Source organism: Tauraco erythrolophus, chromosome 2 (assembly GCF_009769465.1).
Source record: "Tauraco erythrolophus isolate bTauEry1 chromosome 2, bTauEry1.pri, whole genome shotgun sequence".
Taxonomy (NCBI): Eukaryota; Metazoa; Chordata; class Aves; order Musophagiformes; family Musophagidae; genus Tauraco; species Tauraco erythrolophus.
The window spans coordinates 65009027-65036123 of NC_141466.1; the positions used below are offsets into that span (position 1 = coordinate 65009027).

General features: G+C 44.6%; 2 protein-coding genes across 2 annotated transcripts in view; one reads left to right on the plus strand and one right to left on the minus strand.

Moving 5' to 3' along the window:
* Positions 1-262: 262 nt before the first annotated feature.
* MRPL19 (mitochondrial ribosomal protein L19) lies at positions 263-5369 on the minus strand. The gene is made up of 6 exons (XM_086623624.1): positions 5267-5369; positions 4895-5006; positions 3245-3363; positions 2439-2573; positions 1405-1586; positions 263-610 (listed from the first exon to the last, which is right to left on the minus strand). Exons 1-6 carry the CDS (start codon positions 5352-5354, stop codon positions 395-397), a joined length of 852 nt encoding a protein of 283 aa, XP_086479750.1. The 5' UTR covers positions 5355-5369; the 3' UTR covers positions 263-394.
* An 11956-nt stretch (positions 5370-17325) lies between these two features.
* Positions 17326-27097, plus strand: part of LOC104373370 (protein eva-1 homolog C) — a 231947-nt gene continuing 222175 nt past the window's right edge. Inside the window, exon 1 of the mRNA XM_086623636.1 lies at positions 17326-17425. Coding sequence (XP_086479762.1) covers positions 17326-17425 — 100 coding nt within the window. The remainder of the gene's footprint in view (positions 17426-27097) is intronic.

The following is a 27097-nucleotide window of genomic DNA, read 5'->3' on the forward strand; positions in this document are numbered from 1 at the left end:
CCTGCTACAGCCCACTTGTGAAGTTATGAGTCAAGCAGTTCTACAACTGGCCACTACCTGGTCTGTAAAGAGAGAAGTAGCAGAAGGATTTGGAAATGACAACACAACTAACTTGACTGGGTGATATAAACCCAAATTTAAAAAGAGGCTTCTTGCTTCTGGCGAAGGGGTAAACACAGCATTATGCTCCTCAGAAAAAGGAGTGGTTGTTTTCAGGAGCAGGAAGTTACTGTTCAACCACAAAAGTTTGTACACTTCAGAATCTTCTGGAAAGGTTAACTTTATTGTTTGTTTTGCCTATGTATATACAAAACTTGACAAGTGATATAATCCATCCAGTAAATTCAAGTAAATATTAATTTTCTCAGTAATTCCTAGTCTGCAAAAACCATTCTTATTTTTTAAGCTCTTCACTCACTTCTCTCCAAATTTTTTCCTCTATTTTTGAAGTATCATATTCTCGCATCATATCAAACTCTAGCCATGGCTTATTCCACTTCTGTGCTTCTTTCATTTTTTTTTCAGGTAGCTCAAACTTTATTCCTTTTATATTGTATTTTGGCCTTTCCCACCGTTTTGACCATGGTTTAGGTTTCATTCGTACCTGCAGCTAGGGTGAAAGATTTAAAAAAAAAAAATAGTATTAAGTAATCAGAATCTTGATTGTGAGCTTAGCAAAAGGCAAGACAACTCCTGCTCTGACAGAAGGAAAGTTAGAGAAAACAGACCAATTTGTTAGTATGGTAAGGAACTGCTACTGCTTACACTATTAGGAGAAAAGGAATTTTTTGTGTCCACATGACTGTTGTCATAGTATCTTGTAAAACTTTTTAATTAACACTGTCTTGATTTATTACACAGCCTTTAAATTGACACATAAAGTGAAGTCAACTCATCTTTTGTAGTTCTCTAGTCCTGTTCCTTATTAAAGAAATGAGAAGTAGCATGATAGGGAAAGGGAGGAATGATCACTGTTAAGTTACCGAGTTACTAGACAGCGCTCTTTGACAGGGTCTGCTGGTTTCTAGATCTCCTCTGAAATGTGCGTTTTAGCTGACTCTTCCAATCTTACCTTCTTTCCTGACACCTACCACTCCCAAATCAGTGACCACATTAACATTTCTGTAAGAAAAGCCGCCCTCTCTGTGGTGTAGTTACGCAGAGGCACGTGGATGCCACTACTCCTTACCCGTCTTCAAAATTAACTACTGGGAATGGTAGGTATTTACATTCTCAATATTCTTCTCTATAGAAAGGGCATAAAAACTTGCCTTATTTTATGTACTTCTGTCACACCGGTAACTAATGCAACAGAGAGCTGTTTACGGCCTTCCAGGGTATTGGTCAGGAACAAAAGTTACCTAAATGATCCTCCACTTTCCTTCTGAAACATGAGGCTCCTACCTTGTTTACAGGAATTTCTTCATGGTCTAAACGAAACACAGGTTTCATATTCACATCAAAAGTACTATATTCAGGGAGGGCATCTCGCAGGTACATCAGGTTGTCATCCAGCCTCTTTTCTAGCTTCAGAACCTCGATCGCCTGGATTCGAGGATTGTATAGTTCATAACATATTTCAACACCTTAGAAAGAGAAAGTCTGGTTTAATGAACCAAATTCATTAGAAATACTAACATCAAAATAGTATTTCTTCAGTGTTACACATTCCTGTATTATTCAAGAACTGCTTTTTGCTTGCCAGAGAACAACAATATATAATGCTGTGTGCACATGTGAGCGTATAAGTACATTGTGTCTGCACAGACACATACAGATTTCTTTATTAATTCAATTTTTGGATAACAGAATGGCTTAAGAGATATTAAATGGTTACAATATAAGGAAGATGAGCTTGGGTTTTAAACTTTACTCCCTTTTGGTTACAATGGCTGTTACTATCTCTCATTGTGTAAGTAGTGTATATTGAGAGACACACACCCCTTTCATGTTTGCTCTCAGAACATCAGTATTTGCATGTCCCCCCATTTTGTCATAAAATAGAACATGAACCTATTGTAAAATTCTGCTAATCTGTCGCTTGTTACACAGCTCACGCACATCACCCCGCTTTATGCAAACACACAGCGCCCAAACGGGCCCAATATTTACCCGGCTGGCAGTAGACTGCCCAGGCTCAAACAGAGGCACAAACAGTGGATCACATTCAGTCTCCTCAGAATACAGATCTAAAAATCACCAAGTATATAGACAAAAAGCAGTTGCATGCCTTCAAATATGTGCCACGTCAGCATGTCTGCGTACACAGTTTTAAACCTGCAGTAGTATCCCCTAGTAGTTAAACTCATGATTTCACTTTAATTCATTGTCATCCTCTCTGCAGACAACATTTCTACACCAGATATCCCTTCGCATACAACAACATCAACATTTTTTGCTTACCATTTCTAGCATAATTACCACAGTTAAAAACCCACCTTGGTCTTCTATAACATTCCGAAGGACAAAGGTAGCACCAAGTCCTTTTCCTCCTCTTTGAATGCAGATGCCTACAAACCGGCTGGCTTTCTCACTGGCATATGGATCTGCAGTAGTGACAGCAAGTATGCTGCCTGCCAAAAAAAAAAAAAAAAAAAAAAATTACAATAACTAGACAGGTCAAGTAAATACATATCAAAATGTGGGAAGAGATCAAATTGCATGCGTTTTGGTCCATTTTGAAAATGTTTTATTTTCCAGGAAAACTGCCAGGAACAAAATAAACTTCTAACGTGTGCTGAATTAATATATGTTAAAGTTGTAGATGCCCCATCCCTGGAAGTGTTCAAGGCCAGGTTGGATGAGGCTTTGGGCAACCTGGTGTAGTGGAGGGTTTCCCTGCCCATGGCAGGGGGGTTGGAACTAGATGATCTTTGAGGTCCCTTCCAAATCTAACCATTCTATGATTCTAAAGTGATTCTGCAGGTTAACTATGAAGCTTCTTCACCTTTAAACCTTCACCTGTATCTTTTACTCTTCATTATGCAAACTGAATACAAATAACCTAATGTATTTTCCTTTGTTGAGCTTTACTGGTAAGCCATATGCTAAAATGCCAGGACTTAAAAAAACACATTGATGTAAATAAGAAATAAAAATATGAAGTCCTATGTACAGAACCACATACAAGTTGATCTAACGTACCTGATACTGTGATGTTCTACGACATGCAACCACGCTTTTTACCATCCCACCCAACAGAAAATATTGATGAAATAATGAAGGTTCTAGCGCTGTTACTGACCAACATAGAACTCCGGGATGTTGAAGACTTTTCGTCTCTGTATCATATCCTTTCTTTCTATATAGAATTTAAGAGGATCTGTTCTCCCTCTGGGAGGTATAAATTCAGGGCTCAAGAACCTGTAAAAAAATCCAAACTTTTGTAAGTATAAAACAAAAGCATTTGCATAAGAAGTACTAGAGAAGTCCAAGTATTTGGTCTAAAAATTAAAAATTACCCCCTGTTAACCACCAATACTGGTTGCCTTTTCATAGATCTGAACTGCAGTTCAGGAAGTTAACAATTTTTTTTTGTTGTTATTCTCCAAAAGGTTTTTGGTGATGTTTTTGTTGTTGTTGGGTTTTTTTTGTTGTTCTTTTAAACATTTTTTTTTAAAAAAACAGCAAATGTTGATCTCAGAGGAGCTGACTGAAAGAGGACAGTTCAGTTACTGCTGTGAGCAGCTTAGAAGCAGGTTATTTCATGGTTTAATTGTAATCCATGTGACAGAACACTTACTGTTTGATGACTTTATACTAACAGATACAGAACAATCTATTAACAGGTTTTACAAACAGCCAAACAGAGCCTACAGAAGACACCACATGTGTTCTTTGTGTCAGAGAAGCTTAAAGGGACTCTTAAAACTATTTTCTGCTCCAATAAATTAAACCATGCCAAGGAATTTCCTCGTGCCCTGGAACTTTAATGTCTGGGTGCCGAGTTGAAGGCATGTTCCCTGACATGGTGTTGGCACGGACCGAGGACCATTTCCAACAGACCATTTGGGTGCGGTCACTCTGGTTAGGATGGCAAGACCGCTTGGCCTCAGAGCTAGAGGATGAAGCTGGATGCATTGAATTCACTAGTACAGATTTATCTTGAAAGTCCTGGATCCAGCCAGGAGAAAAGCACCCAACACAGAAAAAGAGGACAAATGCAAACCCGCCTTACAAACCTTACGGGGGCTGTGTGGGGAGCACAGGGCAACGCACACTGCAGCACAGAGGTGCTGGTTGGTGCTGCTGCCTACAGGCAGACAACAAACATCAAGTCTACTCATGATCTTCAAAGCTCAGGAAAAGAAAATGTCACTTAAATGTAGCTCCCTGTTCTTCCCAGCTGCTGCATCACACGCAGCATTCAGTTTTTAAAGATATTTCCATTACGAAATCTGAAGACAGAATAGAAGTTTTTACATTCTGATTTTTAATACTTTTCCCATTCCTAGGGTGCCCACATGCTATGCTTTTTTGGGGGTAAGATGAAAGATACCGTACTATCACTCTCCTTCCAGATACAGCAATGCACTTTTAACCACTGTGCCATTTAAAGCAATGCAAACAGGCTGAGGCGACCAACAAAACTACTCAGGACAAGAGATGTCTCATGAAGGTTACCACTGATGATATCAGCTCCATTTCACAAACAGTAATGTATGCCCTCATACTTTTTTTTTTTTTTCCCCACATTTCCCTGCTTTCAGGAACTCCAGAACACAGTATTTTACGATGTTTTAAGCATATTTCAACGTAAGTTATCTCTGCCAGAACTTTGCAAATACTTTCTTTGGAATAACACCTTGAGGCTTTGAAGGGGTGCTCACACAACGAAGAGCCTGAAGGCAGACCTGAACACAAGCCCACTGGGATAAGCACCAGGACACCCTACCTCCTCTCCTCTCTCTGCTTCTGCTTGTCAATAATAACAGGCTTTGGAGGCGGCTGAAATTTTGCTGGCTTTCCATCGCTGCTAGCTCGACACCCCGAGGAAGAAACATACCCTGTAAGAACAACATAATTTTTAAACCCTCGTGTTTTCAGGTTGAGCTTCCCCCAACAGCTGTGTAGCTCAAGATTCCACCCCCACACAGGAGGCCCGGGGCACCCCCCTCCGAGGACATCCCTTCCCCCCCCCACCCCGACCCCGCTCCCTGGGCAGACGCGCCGAGGGACAGGGACAGGCCGCGGGCAGCCGCTCTCCGCCGCGGGCCGGCGAAGGGCACCGGGCTGAAAGGGGAGAAGGGGCACGGGCGGTCCTCACTGCTGGGCAAGGCGGGCCGGGAGGCGACAAAGCCCACCACCCCCGCGGCAGCGCTCCGCGGCAAGAGCCTCCCGCAGGCGGCTGCCATGGCGACTGCGGCCGCTTCCGGCCTGCCGGCGCATGCGCGCAGCGCCGCTATGGTGCGCGCAAAGGGCCAAAGCAGCCCCGAGCGCGAACCAGCGCTGCGGCCGGCGGCGCTGCCCTCCCGCGCCGCTGTGCCGAAGCGGCTGAGGGGCGGCCGGTTCATACCCGAGGAAAGCGCCCTGCCCTGCCCTGCCCTGCCCTGCCGGAGGGTCCGTGAGCGGTTTCCAGAAGTGTGTTTTCATAATAGAAACCCTCCGCTAATCAAGCTTTCTGGACCACGGTTAGCTCTGCCCATGACTCAGATAACCTGCGGTCCCAGTGTTTTCACCGTGGTTAGTTTGGAAACGATTATGTACATCGGTATTCTTGAGCGACTTTTAATATGTGTGTGTCAGTCAGGCTTCCTGAGGTATACGTAAGAGTCTGGATTCAATTAGTGGTTACACAGGCAGGAGAGAGGCGAAGTTTAAATGCAGAGTGCGGACCTATTAAATAACATCCCACCGTTTAAACTTCACAGAGATTGACTTCAAAATACGTCTGACCTCAGCAACTAATGAGATCGATCATGTTGCCCGTGATGCTCTCCCTGCTCGTTTTATTGGTGGCAGCTGACTTTGGAGCCTGCCTGAGCTCCCGCGTTAACGAGAGCTGATACCTAAGTTGTGATCAGCTGTCTGGTTTCTTAACTGTTGTTTAGAAGATGATAAGGTGTGCAGAAGACAAGTCACAGTGTTTCTTGATAATCTGCTGATCTAACATGGGGTGAGTAAATAATCAGGACACGGATAGGACAGAAGAGGGCACTCTGACCTTTAAAATATAAAAAAAAGTTCACCAACTCTGAGCACGCCACTTCAAGCGAAGACACGTTCTCAAGATTCTTCTTTTTTGAAGTTCTTGTCGCTACCTGAGCACTATTAAGAAGTCAGAAGAATATATCTCAGGGGGTGAGGGACAGAGCATATAGGGGTAATTCCAATAACTTAATGGTGATCGAGGAGTTCCTAAAACAGCTATAAGGAGATGCGTGGCTTATGACCCAGCAAAGTGCGGACTTGTGGCTCACAACTGCCTTTAAGAAGAGAATTGGATTCTTCAGTGTAAGGGAGCCATTTCCAGCTCCTTGGCTGACCACTGTGGACTGCAGCCTAACAAGACCATCTTGACAGCCTGGCACTGCATCAAGTTCAGGAATTCCCAAGTTACTGTAAGTGAACCCCACTTCACTTGAGGTGCCCTGCACCCTGTGTCTAGTTTCTGTGTGGTCTGTTGTGGCACTCTGACATCAAGGCACCGCTGATTTCCTTGGCTAAGCCGGTCAGATGCGCCTCAGGTTTCTGTTTTTAAGGAGCACAAGTGCAGGTTATTGAGGTTGACTTGCAGACAGCTGTTTCCTTAGGTTCATCAGTTGTAGTGTACGAGCTTCTTATTCATGGCGGACTCCCTGTTCTTGAGTCTCTTTTTTCAGGGACAGCTTTCCTGAGTTTGAAATACAGGGATTCAGCTTGAGTTTCTTCACTGAGCAGGTCAGATACAGTAGAAGGTCTGCCTTCCTATTTTTCTTACCTATATAACAAGATCTATGAAAATATGGATCACTTTACAATCACGAGTTAATCATTTCTGTAAAATGCTTCTAGGAGTAGGATAAAATTCATAAAGGCATCACTGTGCTCAGGTGATCTGGCAAAGATTAAACAGACTTTGGGACTTCTCTGAATTGAACTCTTCTCTGAGTTGAACGTATTTCTTGTTCCCCCTGTCAGATCCTGGGGAAGCTCATCTGTGGTTCCTTATGGCTACTATACAAAATTTACTCGTCATTGCTTGCCCAGCTTGAATTATGGCCCACTATTACTAAATGTGTGTCTCCCTTTCAGATAGACATGGTCAAGTCACTCTTTAAGTTCTTTTTAATAAGAAGTTTTAGCCGAATCTACCCTGGAGGAGCAGGGATGTCCCATGGAGCACACCGTAGGTGTGTTTCCACAATGCCTAGGCAGCTGTGACTCAATCTAGGGATGCTGTGCCCTGCAGGTCTTTTTTGTTCCCATCAAAATGTACTGCAATTCCCTGTCTGAGCATCTGAGTTTCCTTGGGAAGAAAACACAGACAGGTAGAAAATAAATAGTGCTTAGCCTGATTCCCCCTCATCTATGGAATTAGGATGGGGCCAAGGTCTTCCATTAAATGTCATCCTTCATGTTACTGTCTTTGAAGTCTCTGCCAGTAGTTCAATATCCTTCTTGAACTGTTTGTTTCAAAAGTGAACACGACAGCTCAGTAGTGCTAACCGTCATCCCAAATACAGAGATAACAATAGCTCATATTCTTCAACTGCATTTATGTTCAGTACTGAGGTAGCACTTTTGACCACCACATGCATTGAGAGGTTGAATTCAGTCAGTTATCCAGCTGGACGTGCTCCCACCTCCAGCCTATTTCAAAACCAAATCTCTTTCGGCATGGGCATTTCAGTGTCTTGACTTCCTCCCCTGATGTTTGTGTCCTTGCAGATGTACCAATAAAGACAAAGTATTCTCTCTCAGGTCACCTGTATAACTGATTCCTCTTGGGCCTATGTAGAAACACACTTGCTAAAGATTCCACTGAATGATAATTCTGCTTATTAGTGGAAAAAAGGCAGATTTCAGGATGGGATGAAGGGGACCTGCCTTGTGTTCCACTCCACCCTTTCTTTGTGACTCTGAGCCGTTCATTTTTGTTTTCTGTGCTTTAGCTCAATGTTGTTGTAAGCAAAGCTCAAAGAACAGACCTTCTCAGACCATATGCTGCTTTTGGCCAGATAGGGAAGGGGTTACATTTCTGATGTGGAGATGCCCAGCAGGCTGCATTAGTATTGGCTAAGAAGGAGTTGAGAGACAACTAATAGAGGTCTAGGACACATTTGGGTTTGTGTGACACTGAATGTGAGTTAAGAAGCCCCACAACTTGTTAGCAGCACTAGGGCAGGGCTCTTATTCTGAGTTGTGTGAACACAGGCAGGCTGCTTCCTGCCTACCTGCGTCTTAACATATGCTATCTGGATATACGTAACATATACACCTGCTCGTGTCCCCACGAGGTCAGGGATGCATTGCTTCTGTCCCAGCATAGATATATGCATCAATCTCTGCAGCACTGGGATGGAGGCTGTCAATATCACTTCTGAAACAGGCTGTGTTGCAGTTGGAAATCACAGATATTTCTTTTAATCACCCAAGGCCACATTGCAGCAGCCCTAACACAGCTGTCTGTGGAGTGTCAGAGGGTGTGAAGAAGGGAGTGAATTTTCATTTTCCCTGAGGGAACTTGGATTCTGTCTTTTTAGATGAAACACAGCAAAAGGTGGTAACACCTTTTTATGCTATCCAAAGAGATCTTGACAGACTGGAGAGATGGGCCCATGCGAACTTCATGGAGTTCAGCAAGGCCAAGTGCAAGGTTCTGCACATGGGTCAGGGCAATCCCAAGCACAAGGACAGGCTGGGCAGAGAATGGATTGAGAGCAGCCCTGAGGAGAAGGATTTAGGGGTGTTAATTGATGAGGAGCTCAACATTATCCAGCAATGTGCGCTTGCAGCCCAGAAAGCCAACCGTATCCTGGGCTGCATCCCAAACAGCGTGGCCAGCAGGTCAAAGGAGAGGATTCTGCCCCTCTACTCTGCTCTTGTGAGACCCCACCTGCAGAACTCCGTTCAGCTCTGGGGCCCCCAACATAGAAAGGACATGGAGCTGCTGGAGTGAGTCCAGAGGAGGGCCACGGAGATGGTCCGAGGGCTGGAGCACCTCTCCTGTGAAGACATGCTGAGAGAGTTGGGATTGTCTAGCCCAGAGAAGATAAGAAAAGACTCTGGAGAGACCTTCTAGCAGTCTTCCAGCACTTAAAGGGGGCCTACAAGAAAGCTAGAGAAGGACTTTTTACAAGGACATGTAGTGATAGGACAAAGGGCAATGGCTTTAAACTGAAAGAGGGTAGATTTAAATTAGATCTAAGGAAAAACTTCTTCACTCTGAGGATGGTGGAGCACTGGAATATGTTGCCCAGAGAAGTTGTGGATGGCCCATCCCTGGAAGTGTTCAAGGCCAGGTTGGATGAGGCTTTGAGAAACTTGATGTAGTGGAAGGTGTCCCTGCCCATGGCAGGGTGTTTAGAACTAGATGATCTTTAAGGTCCCTTCATAGAATCATAGAATCATAGAATCATAGAATGGTTTGAGTTGGAAGGGACCTAAGGCAGCTTTAGTCTCTCTGGAAGATTCACTTTAATGAGACATGAGTTGTTGGTGAGCTTAAGGTGAGTTGATCTTGCTGAAACTTAGTAATTGGAGGTATCCCAAAATGTTGCTTAAAATAACATGAAGTGCCAGACCCTTCTGGCTTGAACAGCTGTTCATTGAAGTGGCCATCAAGCACCCACAATTATCTTTTTTACCTCACTGTAGAGCAAGCAAAGAGAGGGAGAACTGTTCTTCAGACATGCTGTCCTAGCATTGAGCATGGAGAAGCAATGGACTGGAAAATCTTCAGCTTGTTCTGTCAAAATACCCCCAGGCCTCGGTTATTTTGGAGCATACATCCCATTGGAGCCATGCACGGTTAACCCTGACAGACCAATGGCATGTTCTCCTCTTCTGCAGTTGCAGGAGAAGTGATTACATCTGCTCCCCTGAGCCTGAGGATCCTGGAGGGCCTCTGGCAGCAGGCGTGGTTTTCATGGCGCATCACCAGTGTGTTCATGCACACCTATTTTCTTCCATTTCCTTTTCCCGTTGTTGCACTCCAGCCCTGAAGGATAAACTGTTATTTTGTGACCTTTGTGGGAGAAGAAAAAAAACCTGTGCTAATGATTTCTATCAGGGTGCAGGTGATACAGGAACTATGAACTGGTCTGCTGGCAGCTTTGCCAGTCCCTCAGTAGATACTGGTCCTATGTTCAGAGTCAGAAGTGTCTTTAAATTCCTCTTGGAATCTGTTTTGTCTTCAGATCATGGAGAATTTATGATGTGACTGACTTTGCAGCTTCTCTTGGGGTTTTGGCTCTCAGTTGTGTCCCCACTCAGTACTGAGTTCCCTATGGGATGCCTGGCAACCTTATAGGTTATGGAAGGGACAGCAACAGTGGATTATCTCAACATCCATGAAACACTCAATTCTCCTAATTTTCTGATTCAGTAAGACATTTTTAAGAGGAATTAAATCTAATGTGGAAGCCAATGTTGAAATAAATCAAAAGCAGACTCCAATAATCTATGTAGAAGACAGATGTAGTGCTGCTTCAGAGATTAAATGTGTGAGACATTATGAGTTTGGAGGGGGATGAAGAGTGTGTGACAAAGTAAGATGAAGTTTACTAAATGGTACCAGAGGCCTTTCCCTTAGGCAGTAAATTTTTGGGTCCTTTTGAGTCCTGTATGGGTCCAGATGCCAAGTGTTGTCTATGTCTCTGAGTTTCCAGTTTCCATAGTGTAAGTGATGGAGGATGAGCCTGTGGAGCCACGTTGTGGAAAGCTGCACCAGAAACACCATCAAACAAATAACTCTTTGATCAGTCCACACAGTTCCTTCAGTACTTACGTGAAACTGAAATACAACTCTTGGGTTGGGAGCTTCTACTTCATTCCAGAAATCAGAGGTGCTGTCCTTCAGAAACAGTCTGGAACGTCTTGAAAACCTAAAGAGAGCACTGAGTTGAATATCCCCATCCAGTTTCATAAGATGCTTAAAAGAAATAGTCAAAATGGATTATGAAAGAAAACCATTCATCTTGAAAGGCAAGTGTAATCTAAAGACTGATGGGTGACCTCCCAGGCACCTTTACATTTCATAGAGTCAATATTTGTTCTTTCTCCATTTATAACCCCATTACTCTCTCTAGGTGGGCAGGAGATTTCAAAAGGGGACCATTTGTTTTTCTTGATTAATGCATTAATGCTAGTGGTCTGTCATAGTAAATTATACCTACTATCACAACCTGCTCATGCAGGAGAAAAAGCAAGATAAAAATTTATGGTCAGATTAGTCAAAATCACAGCTTCTCATTATTTTAAACAAAGCAAGCCAACTTCTGCTCTTCATTACTGTGTGAACAGTGACTAAACTGAGGAGAAAATGTAATCCAACATCCTTTGTTTTGTAAAAACTCTTTAGAAATCATAACATCATTTTCCACTACGCTGGTTCAACTATGTGCAGTATTATTGCATGAAGATAGGTGGGAGAGAGAAACTGCAGCTTCCTTTTATGTCTCACTTTGCTTCCCCTGGATTTGCAGCAGAGCTTTCACCTGAGAACTGGGCTTTGCAAGTTTTGCGTCTTTGTCTCCTTCCCCATGGAAGCAGCAGCATCTATGGACACTGGCTTCCTAAACTAGCTGAAGAAGCCCTCAACTCTCCTAGGTATTCATAACACCATTTGTGGCACTCCTTTTGGTGAAAACCAAACTGCCTCGAATCAGTGCTTAGGACTGGGACTCCTTTTAATGAACACAGCTGCTTTTCCTTTAATGTCAGAAGGTACATTTTGCAGAGGTAGGGCTATGCGTAGGCTAGCTGGTGTGCTGTGTTGAGGCAGATTCAGTGAGATGAAAATAAATGATTTTACCTGTCCCTGCAGGGACGGAGAAGGTGGTTTGGATAGTTATGTATGTCTAAGATGAGGTTGACAAGTGAAGTGAGAAATTATCAGCAGTGTAGTAATAAATCATAGAATCACGGAATTATAGAATGGTTTGGGTTGAAAGGGGACCTTAAAGATCATCTAGTTTCAACTCCTCTGCCATGGGCAGGGACATCTTCCACTACACCAGGTTGCTCAAAGCCTTGTCCAACCTGGCCTTGAACACTTCCAGGGACGGGGCATCTACAACTTCTCTGAGCAACCTGTTCCAGGGCTCCACCACCTCAGAGTGAAGAATTTCTTCCTTAGATCTAATCGAGATCTACCCTGTTTCAGTTTAAAGCCATTGCCCCTTGTCCTATCACTACATGCCCTTCTCAAAAGTCCCTCTCCAGCTTTCTTGTAGGCCTCCTTTAAGTACTGGAAGACTGCTAGAAGGTTTCCCTGGAGCCTTCTCTTCTCCAAGCTGAACAACTCCAACTCTCTCATAGAGAGAAATAGAAAAGATTCTCCAAGATCAACAGCATCTCAAGTTAAGAATGACTAGGGAAAGGCTATGCATGAAGTAGCACCTGGGGATAACTGCAGAACAAGGCAGAGAACAAGCACCAGAGTGACGAGCAGGGGAAGGCTGGGAGAGTGATACTGGCTTGTCAATCTGTCACAAAGGGCTGATCCAGCAAGTACTGAAAAGGAGTTGGAAGCTGGGTGAGCTCTAGTCCGTTTTTACCTCACCTGAGTTGTTTCTGAGGCAAGTTACTTGTGTATAGAAGTGCCACCTTTTGTACTAGTCTTACGTAGTTCCCCGTTGCTTGCAACCACTAAGCTAACGATGAGCATATGCACACCGCTTTGCACGCAACGCTGCTGTCAGCCCAGACAGTGCCTAGTGTGGTGAACTCAGACATTTGCAAACGTCTGCTAAGCCACTGTGTAGTCTCCTTCCTTCCTCTGTGTCCGTTGTAGCTGGTCCAGTAAGTAACGTTACTGCATTAGGTATCAGCGATGTGTCTTCGAGGCAGGTGCCCAGAGACAATGAATGCTGTACAATTTCAGTACGAGCTTTCTGCAGCGGGAAGTGTCTCTTGCCCTAGAAGCAAGTTAACTGGAGTTCCTTAAAGATAGTGCTGTGGCCACAGAGTGCAAAAGTTTGAATGGCTTGAACTTCAATGGCATTGTATGGTGGTCTTTTAGAGAGTGCTTTGAGACCTTACGGAAAACACAGTAAGAAGTGAGTAGTGTTACTAGGGTTCAGAAAGCAAGACTAGTCCTAGCACATTTGTACAAATAAAACTGCTTATAACCGTGTAAACAAACATGGTTCAATCCTTCATGTGGTTCTCTAACTGAAAGCTAGTTCTGGCCCGGCTCTTCTAGTGACCAGCCCTTCTTCAAGCTGTTAATGTCAGTGAGGTGGAGGTTAGTGGTGCAGGGTCAGTGGAAAATAGGAAAGCATTAGCAAAAATCAGCCCTAGATAGAAGGCAGCAAGATCAGTACATACAGCATTAAACTGGGAATCATCCTATCTGGGTCCGTTCCTGATTACCATTTATAAACTGAGTGATGTTGCGTTGACAAAATTGTATGACAAATTGCTTCACTTCTCAGTGCCTCAGTTTTCCCCAGTTGCAGTTGTACTTAACTCCTTTTGAAGCACTTTGGGAATCTGTGTGCATGTTTCAGATATTACAGGTTTATGTGCAGCAGGAGAAGGAGAGGACCTGGAAGAGAGAGGAGCATGGAAGGAGAAAGAACAGTGTGATTAAGTGTCATGGTCAAAACGGAGGACCGAGGTACAGTTGTTAAGCATCCCGGACTAAAGCCACTTTGGGATTCAGGTGAGTTACTCCTGGTTTAGCTCTGATTGAAGAAGTACCCCGGTCTCCTTAGAGGTGGGACTGGTTGGTATGTCCAGGCTCTGTGTAAGTAACTAGGTGCTATGGACTTCTTTGTTTCTTAAGCTGGGCACATAAAGACCAAGCACTTTTTGCCATAATCAGGAAGATATTAAAACCCAGCTCAGGCACAAGGCCGTATCTTCTAGAGATAGGACGCATGTTTAAGTATACCCAAACGTCATATCTAAGAGCAGCCATTCTTTCGCCATAGTTACTCTGTGAAGAGAAAGAAGGCAACGGTCTTTCCTCCAAGCTAAGATGTAATGCTGAACTGCATCAGTACTGGTCTAATCCCACTTCTGGGTGGCTTTGGGGACAAGGGATCCAACAGATTGTGTATCATCATATGCATGATGATACATGTCTCCCCAGGAGACATATTTGAAGGCATGGATGAATTTCAAAGGCGGTTACTTCTAAAAATAAAGATCCATATTGGTGTCTGCTTGATTCATGTTTACCCCATGAGACTATCCATGACAAAGAGACCATCCTTTGTCTGTGCTGCAGTTGGGACAGGTGGCCTCTTTCCGTTTGAAACACACAGCTGATGTTCCCACATACCCTAAGGAATAAGGGCGTTATGGAGATGGGCTTTAACTGAATTGTCTGTTTCTCAAAGGCTGAGACAACTTTTTTTTTTTTTCTTTTTCAGCAAAAGCTGCTTTCTACTTTCCTTCTGGGAGACATCTTTACAAACTTGCTTAAAAACAAAGCCCTCACATGCCATTGATGTAAACTTCCGCCCCTTTGGTTTGACTTTATTAACAATAACCTAAAGGGCTGCTCAAGCACACTTCCCATGTTTAGCCTTAAAACCTTTGTCACCAGAGTTTTTTTCTTCTCCATAGAATGAGTCAGCCAAACCTAATTACCCTTTAATCAGTAAAATCAACACCTGCTAACAGGGTGGGCTCTTTTCAGCAAATAGTGCTTCCATTTTCCAGAGCTGATAAATTTCCAGGGGCCCTGTTATTTCTTTGTCCTGCTGATAAGGAGCTTTGACTGATAATCTGGTAATGGGTATGGTTATCTCATGCCTATAAGGCAATGATGGTGAATCTTCCTCTTGGCAAGGGCAGCAGAACCAGGTGAGAAAAGAATTATATGAAGATGCTAGAAGCCAAATGTCCTGATCTTCTCTCTTTAAAACTTTGGTCAACCCTGGAAACTTTAGGTTAGAGAGGTCTGGCATGTGAGATTAAAGTCTCAAGTGAAATAAAGAGTAAGGCAGCTCATAGAAGTTCCTCATCTTTGATCTTGCTTAGGCAGCCCTCTGCAAACAGGTAAGGTGGCAGGATTGTCTGCAGAGAGGAGGGACTGGGACTGGGTTGTACAGAGCCTGCTGGACCTCAGGGTATGTCTGTGCTGTCAGGTCAACCCAGAGCCACCACTATCCTTGAGAGGTGACTCATCTGCACCTTCACCATAGATCTTCAGTGCATGAAGAGCTGTTTGTGGGAAGGAGAGTTGCTTAGGTGCAATTCAGGCCAGACCAGAGTCTTGTTCATGTGGTCTGGGTGGATGGATCATGGATAGGATTCAAGCTCAAACTCATCATTTCCCACACTGCCCTCATCCTCGGTGTGGCTGGTTGGAACCTGAGCAAGCAGCAGTATAGACAGAAAACAAATGGGGCCACAGGACTCGCAGCTCCCTTGAGATTTGCTTTTAGCACATAGATCATCCCAGGACAGATTTCTGGTGGAAACAATGACTGTGATATTCATGGCAGCACACTTGAAAATGTCTTTCATATATAATCTGATGACCAGTTTGATTTTCATCTGAGAATAGCTGAAACATTGTTAGAAATTTCAGCATAAGATACTCTTTTCAGTTCTATTCAGCTCTGAAAAAACCCATAGCCTTTTGGGCCAAAGCCTCTTACATTTATTTTCAGCTCTGAAAAAACCCATAGCCTTTTGGGCCAAAGCCTCTTACATTTATTTTCAGCTCTGAGGTGAACACTTTTGGAAAGCTTCACTTAGTTCTGTGTAGATGAACAGGACAGAGGAGTAAAAACCAGTTGTGATTTTCCTTGGATGTCCCTACTCAGGTTAGTTTTGCTGGATAGAATCTGCAGCTTTGTTCAGCAGCTGTGTGTGTGCCTGGCTCCATCTGCCCTTCCCTGGCAGCCCCACACAGTGCTGCTCTATAGGCTTGTGTATGTGTAGACATAGGTTGCTCAATGGCTAGTGTTGGCTTTGCCTATGAAAACTATCCCCGGCTCTCTGCACTGGCACTCAGCCTCTGCTCTAGCCTGCATATGGTGGTTATGTCCACTATTGATACACAAAGCCTATGCCCGAGCTGCAGCTAACGCTGATGACCAAAGCCTGGGGCCTCCTTCCTGTACCCAGAAAGAACAGGGACCACCAGTGCAGTCCACCTCTGTGTCCCCAGAGCTCAGCTCTTTCAAGTTAGCATAGCTGGCTTGATGCTCCCGGGATGTGGATGAAGATCAGGCAGGATCAAGTACTGGATGTGTTTCCAGATGAGCTGAGCCTTCCTTTAACTCTGCAGGGTGAGCAGCGCTCAAGTCAGCAGCTAAGTCCATGCTAGTTGGAGGTTATAGCAATTGCTGTGGAAGGAGATGGGTTTCCTGGGTCTGAACACTGAGGGTTAGGATCTGCATGAAAATCCTCTCTTGAGCTCGTTGGAGAGGAGAGGGGTCCAGTGGAATAGAGGGAGCCTGGCATGGCTGGCAGCTGTCAAAAGGAAGGAGGATTTTTGGATACGTGGGCTTACACCAGTCCCAGTCCTGTGGTGAGATCCAGGGGCGGTTGCTCCCTGGGCCTGTGCAAAGTCTCCTCCAGTGTAGGATCACTCAACAGTGGATGTCACTGAAGAATTGTCCTGCCACCAACGTGGCAGGACACCACTTCTCACACTGATGTCAGCAGCAGCTACAAACACCCATCACGCCAAAAATCCCTGTGGACCCAAGCACTTTGCTTTGAGCTTCCTCCTTTGCAAACACTGCCCATCCTTCTGCCCGTCTGCACCGCAGAGCCAAGATCCCTGAGAATCGAAACCAACAGCAACCGGGCTTCTCCAAACCAGTCCCCCAGGACACCCCCCCGCCTCCTGCCCCAACTCCCTCCCCTCCCCCACCAGCTTGCCGTGCCGCTGCGGGACAGCTGCACCAGTCATAAGCCGGCAGCGCATTTGGGCGAAGCGATGGCTTTTAGGACCCTGGGACCTCCGCCGAGGCTCAGGTAGGTCTGTCCCATTCGTCAGCCTGGCGCAGCCGGGAGTCACTGTGAGCGTGGAGTGTGGAAGTGTGCGAGTGTGGAAGTGTGCGTGTGAGCGCTTTTCCTTCCCCGCTCCCGCCAGCGATCCTCCCCAGCGATGGGACCTCCGCCGCTCTCCGGCCGATGAGAAGAAGCGGATCGGGGCAGGAAGGTCTTTCCTTTTCTCGGGAAGAAAACAAGCCGGCAGGATACTTCAGGATGTGCAGCCCAGATGTGTCTCCAGCCTCCGCCTTCTTCACAGCACTCGGGTGCCTGACAGCTTTGGGCAGCTTCGCCAGGACTTCAGCAGACTTCTCAGGTAGGGGAGCAGCACCCGGGGATGGGGGCTCCTACATTACCGTGCTCAGCGGAAGGGGGTGTGACCAGATCTGGGACAGTTACGTGGGGAGATTTTATTTTATTTTATTTTATTTTATTTTATTTTATTTTATTTTATTTTATTTTATTTTATTTATTATCTGATGAAAAGCATCTTCCATCTGAGGATTTTGAGTCTGGTACGTGCCTTTCTCGATAACCCTCAGCAAAACTAGTCCAGCAGAGTTGAGTCTGAGTAACTTTGGGAAAAAGGAAGGGAAAAGCGTTAACTCGCGTAAGGTTGTAGCAGGTTTTGTGCTGTGTTTCTCTGAGGAGTGAAAAGAGCTGGGTTAGGAGACTGGGTAGGTCTAGGACATAAATTAAAGGTAACATAGCAAGACCCAATTATTTTGTAAAGGGCCAGAGTCCTCTCCTCTTAACGTACAGCTCCTGATTCTTGCAAAAGCCCCCTGAGCTGAGATAAAGGAGATGTTACATGCACAGAATGAATTGTATTCTGAGCCTATGTTTACTTAAGCCAGGAGAAGTGTCTCATTTCTAAATAATTTCTGAATCTCAAAATGTTCCTAGCACTTGTTTTGAGTTGTGCACACCACTTTGAAGGTATGGAGTCCCATATAAGTTTTATAACTATGTACTGCTGCATCAGTCACTTTAAAATGACCTTTCTGCTTTTATTCTTTGTAGAGGTGCATGTGGATCAGAGAAAAATATAAAAGATCTCGTTTTACAGTTGGTTAGTTTACTCGGGAATGCCTAATGAGGGTTACTGCTTTTGGGCTATCGGTTCTAATTTTGGATCTTAGTGTGAAGAACTAGTCTGGCATATTCTTTAGGTGTGTGTTGCAAAACTCTAGTAGCGGATAAGAGCTGCCAGTTATAGTTTTGCTGATGAGAAAGTGTCATTTGTAAGAGCCGAATCTCTCACCGAACTTGGGTTTCAACACATCACAGCACTGCTGCTCGCTGCCTGGGAGTGCGTGTGATTGCGTGCTGGGAGAGATTTGGGTTAGAAAGGAGGAGCTTCTGGTGGAGGGTAGCAGGGAGAATACGTCCAGTAGCTTGAAGTCTTAATGCGAATTGAAGGGGGCTGACTTGCTTGGGATTCAGTCTCCTTTGGGGGCAGGTCAGTCCTGGGGCTGCCATTCAAGGCAAATCTGCCTCTGAATGGAAGGGACTGAGGCATTTCCCTGTTTCTAGGGTGTTTTTATCTCTTTCTTGGCATTGAGCTTTCTCTGTGCTCCTCCTTGCAAACAAGTTAAGTGCATGGAGTGGGCACGATGGGAGCTAAAGCTGCAATGGGGAAAGTACTGGTCTTTCTGAAATGCAGATAAAGTTTGTCCCAGCCAGGCCAAATTGCTAAGCATTAAAGTGTGCAAAAGTGTCCCGGAGCAAGGATACTTTACATCGTGTGTATACAGCATAGCCAGTTCAATGGAAGCAGACTCAAGAGGCTTTGGTGATGCTGGCAGGGAGGGTAGATGCTGTCCTTTTAAAATATAGATAAGAAGGTTACTGATAATAAAATCATGTTTTCTGCAACATCCAACTGTATTGTCACACTTTGGGAGAAGAGGGGTGGCTTAAAATGCTGTGTACGTGCATGGTGAGGCTGTGCTCTGAAGCAGGGTCTGTGATCCCAACAGCACAAACTCTCCTGAGTTTTCTACAACTGTTGAAATCTTCTGCCAGATCCAAGCTGTGTTTCCTGATCGCAGGCTTGGCAAATGTCCCCAGTCTTGTTGGACTGACTGTACCTTGCAGGACAGGAAACATGGTTTGCTGCAGGAAAGGGCTGTACCCAGCGTGTAGCAGCTCGGATATGGTTTTTTAAGTCCACGCGCTGGGTAGCCACAAGATGAAAAGGGGTAGGAAAAGGTATGATATTTCCCAAATCACACCTTATGCTTCCACAATATGTTTTGCAAAGACCCCATTCACCTCCCTCCAATGCTTGAGGGCATGCACCATGTGCCTCTGTGAAGGAGCAGTGGCCCGGATAACTCTTCCTACCTGCTGGAGCACCTTGTTTGTTACCGTTACCCCTAGATATGAGTTTTGAGCTGACATGGGAAATGGAAGGGTGCTAGCTTTTTGACATAATTTGACCACAATGGTTTCTGGGCACTTACATACTTTTTCTGTACTTTGGGGTGTTCCAGGTTCTTCTCCAGCATGGCTGGAATTGAGCAGGTGAAGGTCTTTGGGGAAGCCTTATAGCCTTACCATATGCCATCCCACCCAGAGATGGTGCATCTGAAACATGAATTGTCTGCATTCCAAGGAGATGAATGGATTTGTGTTGATTATTGGTGCTGAGGAATGCAAGGCTTGCTGTGATACCATGAGAGGCTTCTGCAGAAGTTTGGCTGCTGCCCATATGCTGAAGGGAGATGATACAGCTCATTGGGATGTAAGGGCTTTTCCAGGTTGCAGATAGCAGTACTTTCCAGAGGGAGCAGCTGATGTTTTTTGGCAGTGAATTTTTTTTTTTAACTCAATCCAGTAGATCTTGTTTGGCAACAAAGCTTCTCCAGCTCCTCCAGTTTGACTCAGCACTACCAGAAAGGTAAGCTGTTAGTAAGAGGTCATGGCTTTTCTGTGATGGGCCAGATGGAGTGCATAGATCCAGCCCTGGAAAGAAACAGCTTAGGGGTGGCCAGTCTTGACCTCTAAGCAGATCATAAGCAGCGCTGATCTGACCCACACACTACAGCTCTGCAACACGACTGGCCAAAAGACTTACCAAGAATTGCACACTCACCGATGTCCCACTGCTCCCAATAATCTCCCACTGGCTGAGTCTTCAAGGTGTCTGTCTCTTGGCTGCAGGAAGGTTTCTTCTTTACATGGGTCATGAGAAGGCACCATGAGAGGGTAAGGAGAGGCTCAGGGTGACACTCACAGGAAAGCACAGGTAGAGCTGGTGGGGTTCTCCATCATCCTGACTGCGAGGCCTCTGAGCACATGGTGCCACATTGTGGCTCCATCCCTCCTGTTTGAACAGCTCAAGTGCCACAACATGAACATGATGACTGCGTGTCCTGCTGGGGACTGGTGCAATCTGAGATGTAAGAATTAAAATTCCTTTTAAGTCAAGTATTTGAACTATGTGAAGAGTTTTGAAGTTCTTTTCTTTAATAGGCCTTTAAACATTGATGTTTGCAGGAGGGTGTGGGGTAGGAAGCAGATTCTTGGGGAGAGAGTGGAGTTATCAGGCACTTTGCAGCCACTTGTTAAGAAGGCCTGGACTTTTTCTCTGTGGCTGCTTGTAGTATGGGCTCTTGGTCTAATCTCATTCTGTGATCGTTCTTGTGCTCAGGACTGTTTGAAGGCTTAGGACCTAGTGCCGTGATGTGTCACATACCCCTTATGTTCAAGGTGACACTTGAAGACTGATGAGGTGTAGGGTAAGAGGCTGCTCTTTTGAATCTCTGTGCTTTAACTGTAAACCCTTAATCTTAATCTCAGTCCTAGCAATGAACTCTCTGAAATCCCTGCTGGCTGATAAAACTTCACCTTTGTTTTTAGCCCTTTTCTGTTTGTGGTGGGAGTCCAAGACAAAGCAATGTCCTTGCCCTGCCAAAGGAAGCTGTGCCATAGCTCTTCTACATAGGCTCTGGGAGGCAGTGCTCCATGTGCAGTGCACGGAGCTTGCTCCATAGAGGGACTAGGTTAATGAAAATGGGGCCAAAATTAGTCTTTGGTGCATTGAAACTTCAAAAAGCAGGCATTGAAAGTTTAGTTGAAAGCTTAGTCAACAGCTATTGCTCATATCCCATGTGCTGTCTCTAGCTCCTGCCATGGGATTCCTGTCTCTGAAGCTAATTCGTGCAAACACATGTTGAATTCTAGTCTGCCCACTGCCAGCCAAGGTGACCATTTAATTTCCAGCTGCATACCTGCAGGGAATTAGGCTTATGTGATTACGATGCTCCAATTCTCCTCAACAACTTTCCCATTCGTTAGCTAATTTCAGGCAGAGAGGTAGTGGCATCAGGTCTATGCGCTTGCCATGAGTTTCGTGTTAGTGGAGACAGGTCCCTTCAGTACTGCTGCAGCACAGAAAAGGCTGTGCTGTGAACTTAACCATTTGCAGACATCAGAGAATCCACTGCAGGGACCTAAGCCAAAAAGTTAGGTTTCTAGGCATGACAATAGCTTTGATGGGAGCTCCTGCCTTTTCCGACACAGGAGAACCCAGCTGCAGGACATAAAGGTGTAGGAATAACAGCCCCAGTAGTGCTGCTCCCCCTGAGCCTGCTTGAGTATTTATATTTTTTTGCATTATATTTGGCACAAGCTGGATGTGAGCAGCAATTTACTTAGGGGAGCTGATTCGGCATGGAGCCAGATGAATACTGGTAACTCCCATCCACACCCTGCAGGTGAGCCCTGGGTGGCTTTCGGGACCTTTCCCTGGAGGCTCTTCCTGGCTTTGAAAGCACAAAGATATTTTTGTTATTGTTGGATTTGCTTTTTTTTCTCTTTTTCCCAAGAAGGGCAGGTTTCAAGTGAAAGCTGCTTTTGCCACCTCCCTGCTAATTGGCTCCGTGTGTTTGTTTGAGCTGATGAGGGCTGGAGTTGGGAGGGGAAAGCACTTCTCCCTGATTGCATTTAATAGGTCCATAATAAAGGCAATTTGTTTGACAAGTCTATTCACCAAATTATCACCAAAATCTGCATGCTAACAGCTTCTGAATGGCTTTAGTCAGACTTTGATAGTGCTCTTGGAGCCCTGAATGTGTCGATGGTGTCAAGGGGGGGTCCAGGATTTCCATGTGGTGAAAGCTGCAGGGCTGCAAAAGGGGGATTTTCAAGAGAAAGGCAGATACAATTTCTTTTCCAGTGCGGTGGTGTAACTTAGTAGAGAGGTTTGTGCTTTTGACCTCAGGGGCAAACACATGTGGTTTATACCTCGTCTAAAGACTGAGCCAAACCCAGGCTACCTCCATACCTTTTCTTGGTGAAGGGCTCTGAGTGATGAGGTTGGACAGACCTCAGGCTGCTGCTTGAGGAGGTTGTTGCCCCAGGCAATGTTTTCCTCCTCAGCTGGAGGTTGTATGTGCCAACTCATCCATCACACCTATGTGGCTTGCAGTTTGGCTTACTGAGGGAGGTTAGTGCTGGGGTAGAGAAATTCTCCTTTGCAGAGGTGGCAAAGTCCAAAACCTCATCAAAGATCAGCTTTGGCCTCTTAGAATCATAGAATGGTTTAGGTTGGAAGGGACGTTAAAGATAATCTAGTTCCAACCCCCCTGCCGTGGGCAGGGACACCTTCCACTAGATCAGGTTGCTCAAAGCCTCATCCAACCTGGCCTTGAACACTTCCAGGGATGGGGCGTCCACAACTTCTCTGGGCAACCTTCTGGTAGTGTTCTGGAGATGTGGCTGCATAGTGAGCTGTAGGGGACAGGTGTAGGGAGCTGAAGGGGATGGCTGGGTCTGGCAACCATGGCTGAGTGGTTCTCACGGGAGAAGATGCATTTGGTTTTGTGTCACATATCTCTGCCGATGGGAAGCAGTTTAAAGACCTCAGAGAGCTGAGAATTGTTGGAGGAAGACATCAATGGAGGGGATATCAAATGCCAGTTATGCTGCTGTTGGGAGTGGAGGAGAAGAAACAGCAGCACAGAAGCTGCGGCTATTTCAGTGCCTTAGAGAGTTGTTCTGGTCTATCAGCAGAGATGCAGCTTTGTGGGCATCAATATACCACATTAAGCAAAGATGCAAGTGTCTCTGCGCTCCTGGCTCAAGGCCTGCTCCAGAAAACACTGCAGATTTCCCAACAGTTGTGTTGATAATGCCATGAAGGAAGACTTGCTGACTCTTAAAATGTTGAGAGTTTACTTTTACTGACAGCTGAGGGGACCAGACTGAGCTTCAGGAAGAGATACGTATTTCCAATTCTGTGAATTTGTGGACCTGGGCTGTGATCAGCGGTGCTGCCGTTACCGCTGTGAAAAAAACAGCTGCGAGTCTGGATTTGTGGTGCCGAGGAAAGGAGGCACTGTCGGGGAGGGGTAGATGGGGTTACTGTGGGTGCTAGGATGTCTCGTGAGGGGTCCATGTGAAACCTTGTGTAGGTAGTGACTTCAAGTTTGGTGTGCCATACTTGAGCCATATATACGCATCTGGCTCATGTCACATGGAAATCCAGTTTTAGCCATCAGAGCTGCCAGCAAGAGCCAAGAGATCCCCAGGAATCCTGACGTCTATGTGATGATTGGCAATGTTTATATAGTATCTGCTAATAGCTGTGGTCCAGAAACTCACCTACTGATGCAAACTTTTGTCAGTACCAAGAACATTTTTTAAAATTTGTATTATTGACAACAAAAATCCACTTTGGTAACTTTAATCACACACTTCAAAGTATCTCAGGTTATCAGTACCCAGTAGATGCTGTTTCAGGCACAGTCTATTCGAGGAGAATCTCTTTGCAGCATTCTTCCTATGTCTGTTGCAGAATTGAAGAAAGTAACTGTTTATATCCTCAGGTAAAACTTGTTCCCTTATTTAAAACTCTGTGAGAGCAGATTTTATATAACACAAATAGTTTGGTCAATTAGGAAAAAAAAAAAAGTGGAAATTTGAATGTATCCTTTTTCAACTGAGATACTTAGATGCCAAAAATCATAATTTAAGTTGAGAGGAAGGTGCAGAATAAGGCTTGTCTCTGCAAGGAGGAGAAAACTGTATTTACACTTGGCACTTTTGCTGATGTTAATTTAAACATGGTCTGATCTCCCAAAGTGGTGTTCAGAACTGGAAATCAGACTATGCTGTGTGTAGGTGACTGTGCAGTGATTTAGGTGGTCAAAACCAGGACTCTTTACACGATTCATCTGAAATTGGCTGCTTGTGCTTGGCGTGTTTGGGCATGTCTAGGTTGAACTTTCTGCTTTCTGTTCCAAGATAGCAATCCTAGTCCCTGTGGGGAACCATTTGAAGCAACTAGCCCTGTTTTTTTTTTTGTGCCCTTGTCATTCCTTTTTATCTAGATACTCAAGACCTTCACAGATTCACTCTGTTTCTGTCCCTTGAAAAGTATGTGGCTGTCTTCAGGAGCAAAGCCAATGTGCTGCTCAAAGTAGTTCAGAGGGTTTTGGTGGGGTTGGTTTGATACCATACTGTAAGGCAACTTTGCTGACTTGCCGAGGGCTTTGCAGGATGCACAGAAGTTAATCCTAACTCATCTTCTTGCTGATTAAATCTGATATAGAAGTAATAATTGTGAATATTTTTAAGAAAACTGCTTGGGTTGCCTGTTGTTGTTATTATTATTATTATTAATTATTATTATTAATTATTATTATTATTATTTACCTAGCTGCTCCTTTTGCCTGAGGAAAGATGGTAAGATTTGTCTCTCCCAATCTGGTTTTGGGCTGATCCAAGTATGCCTGGCTCAGATGACTTAACTGAGGATATGAGCTCATTTGTATTAATTAAAGTACGTATGTCTGCTCTTTCGGGGATGCTTAATGCTTGGCTGCCTGGAACCCAGTGCGTGTCTCTTCATGTCAGAGAGACAATGATGGTTTGGCAGTTTGGAGTTGCACAGTAAAATAAATCTTGGCTGAATCTCTTCAAATGTACCATGTCCTCTTGAACCATGTTGGTAGATGCTGTGGTATCAGTGTTGATGGGGCTCCTTTGGATGTTAAAGGTTTGCCGTACAATATTCACTCTTGGATCCATCTGGATCCTTGCATGAAGATGGAGCAGCATGTGTGGGACCTGCAGCTTGGGCAAACTCTCCCTGAGTGGTTAGGTTTCAGAAGTGCACTTCGATTAACAAAGGGATCTATCATATCGCAGAAGAATTTGCAGTAGATGTTGTCCAAGCACTTTAGTTGTGCAGGACAGGGGAGGTCACGTCCACCTGCTGGCAAAATATTCCACATCATTAACAATAAAGGAAGAAGGACGTAAAAAAAAAGATTCCTTTTTTTTAATGTTACACTAGGAGAAGGCAGCCTAGAGAGGTACAAGAAGTTTCATCAGCCACCTACAAAGAACTTCACTCTATACTTTTGTGTGTCATCTTTTGACCTGGTATCAGCACACTAGTTGCCAGCAGAGACACTTGTCCTTCCTCCAGCAGCCCTTAAAAGCAGCAGAATGGCCAGGATGTGGGAAAGGGCTGTCTCCAAGTAAGTTATACTAAATCCTTGATGGACTAGGTACCTGATGGTGCTGCTTGTTGAAAAGGGACTGTTCAGACCACCTACTCTGAGACCCCCAATGTGATTGTGTTATTATATTTTCATTTGGTATCAGATGCCTGTGGTTTTGCTGCTATGATATTATCGACGTGTTGTAGTAGCCTCAAGGGTTTAAAATGGGCTTTTACTCCAACAAGTAAATATAAAAACAAGCGCAGCAGTGGGAGGATTTTCTGCTGATTTTTTTCCTCTGTGATTTCTGTATCACTGGGGTGACCTGCATCCTATGCCTAGGACCTGTGAGCTTAGCTGTGATCTTTCCTTGCTCTTGTGCATTGATATTAAGGTTGCTCTATGGCAGGTGCTATTCCTGGCATCCGTTTCCTGTGTTTGCTTTATTTTGCAAAGGTTTTTGGCTCACGTGTTTTCCCTTGAAGCTGTTTTGGGCCAAGAGAGCAATCGTTTAGTGCAATTAGACTGATAGGTGGCACCTTGAGCTGCTGTGGCTGGATTATGTTCAGTTTTCAGCCCCAGTCTTTGGGAAATGTCTTACCTCTGTGGCCCTGGCAATGCCCATAAGACACTACAGGACAAAATTCTGCACTTTAGGTTTGAAAAAGTTTTGCTTTTGTGTGGAACATTCAAAGAACAGCATTAAGGTTGCAAATCAAACAATTGGAAGTTAAGAAATGTTAAAATTAAGGTGCTTTTAGCTACTTGAATCCAGCCCTTTGGGCTTTTATATGATGAGTTACTCTTTAATGAGCACATACTACTTTTTCTTCACCTCCTTGAGACTCCCATATTGTTCAGTGCACAGGACAACTGCCTCAATGATTTTCTTTATCCTTCTGGTTCATTATGGCCCTAGGGCCTTATTTTCCATGTGTTATTTAAACTCTATTCTGCATGTTGTGAGTGGTCTACAAACAGGATGTACTTACCTTTTTGGAAGAAGAGTCTGGAGTGTTACCTGCATCGCACATAGGAAAATCCAAGGCAGAGAAATTAGTACCAGGAGCTCTAACTGCCCAATATTTCAGAGGTTGTTCAGTAGCTACCTTTTTCTTCAGGAGCAGCCCCTTACTCATCCTCTCAAGCTGTGATAGGCAGGAAGAAATACGTGGTACTCGATACACAGTTCTTTCTCCATATATGCAAATGGACTGCACGGGTTAAAATGAACACTACAGTTGCAAAATCAAGTGCATGTAACTAAGTGTCGTGAGTTAATCCTGGCAGGCAGCTCAGCACCACATAGCCACTTGCTTGCTTCCCCTTCCCACCCCTAATAGAATACTCTTCCTTTCTTCTTTGGTTAAAAGCAAGAAAACTTATGGGTTGAGAAAAAAATAGTTTCATAACTATTGAAGAGTGGAAGAAAAAAGAAAGAAAACAAAACAAGTAGTGCCAAGCCAATCACTCACTGCCTTCCACAGGTAGACCGATGCCCAGGCAATTCCCAAGCAAAAGATGGCTAA

Excerpts from the sequence above, each read along its gene's own strand:
- MRPL19 (XM_086623624.1), bottom strand. The coding sequence starts at position 5,354 with ATGGCAGCCGCCTGCGGGAGGCTCTTGCCGCGGAGCGCTGCCGCGGGG. Across the intron at positions 2,574-3,244 it reads CATCCCGGAGTTCTATGTTG|GCAGCATACTTGCTGTCACT; the intron begins GTCAGTAACAGC and ends TTTTTTTGGCAG. Across the intron at positions 611-1,404 it reads AAGAAATTCCTGTAAACAAG|CTGCAGGTACGAATGAAACC; the intron begins GTAGGAGCCTCA and ends CTTTCACCCTAG.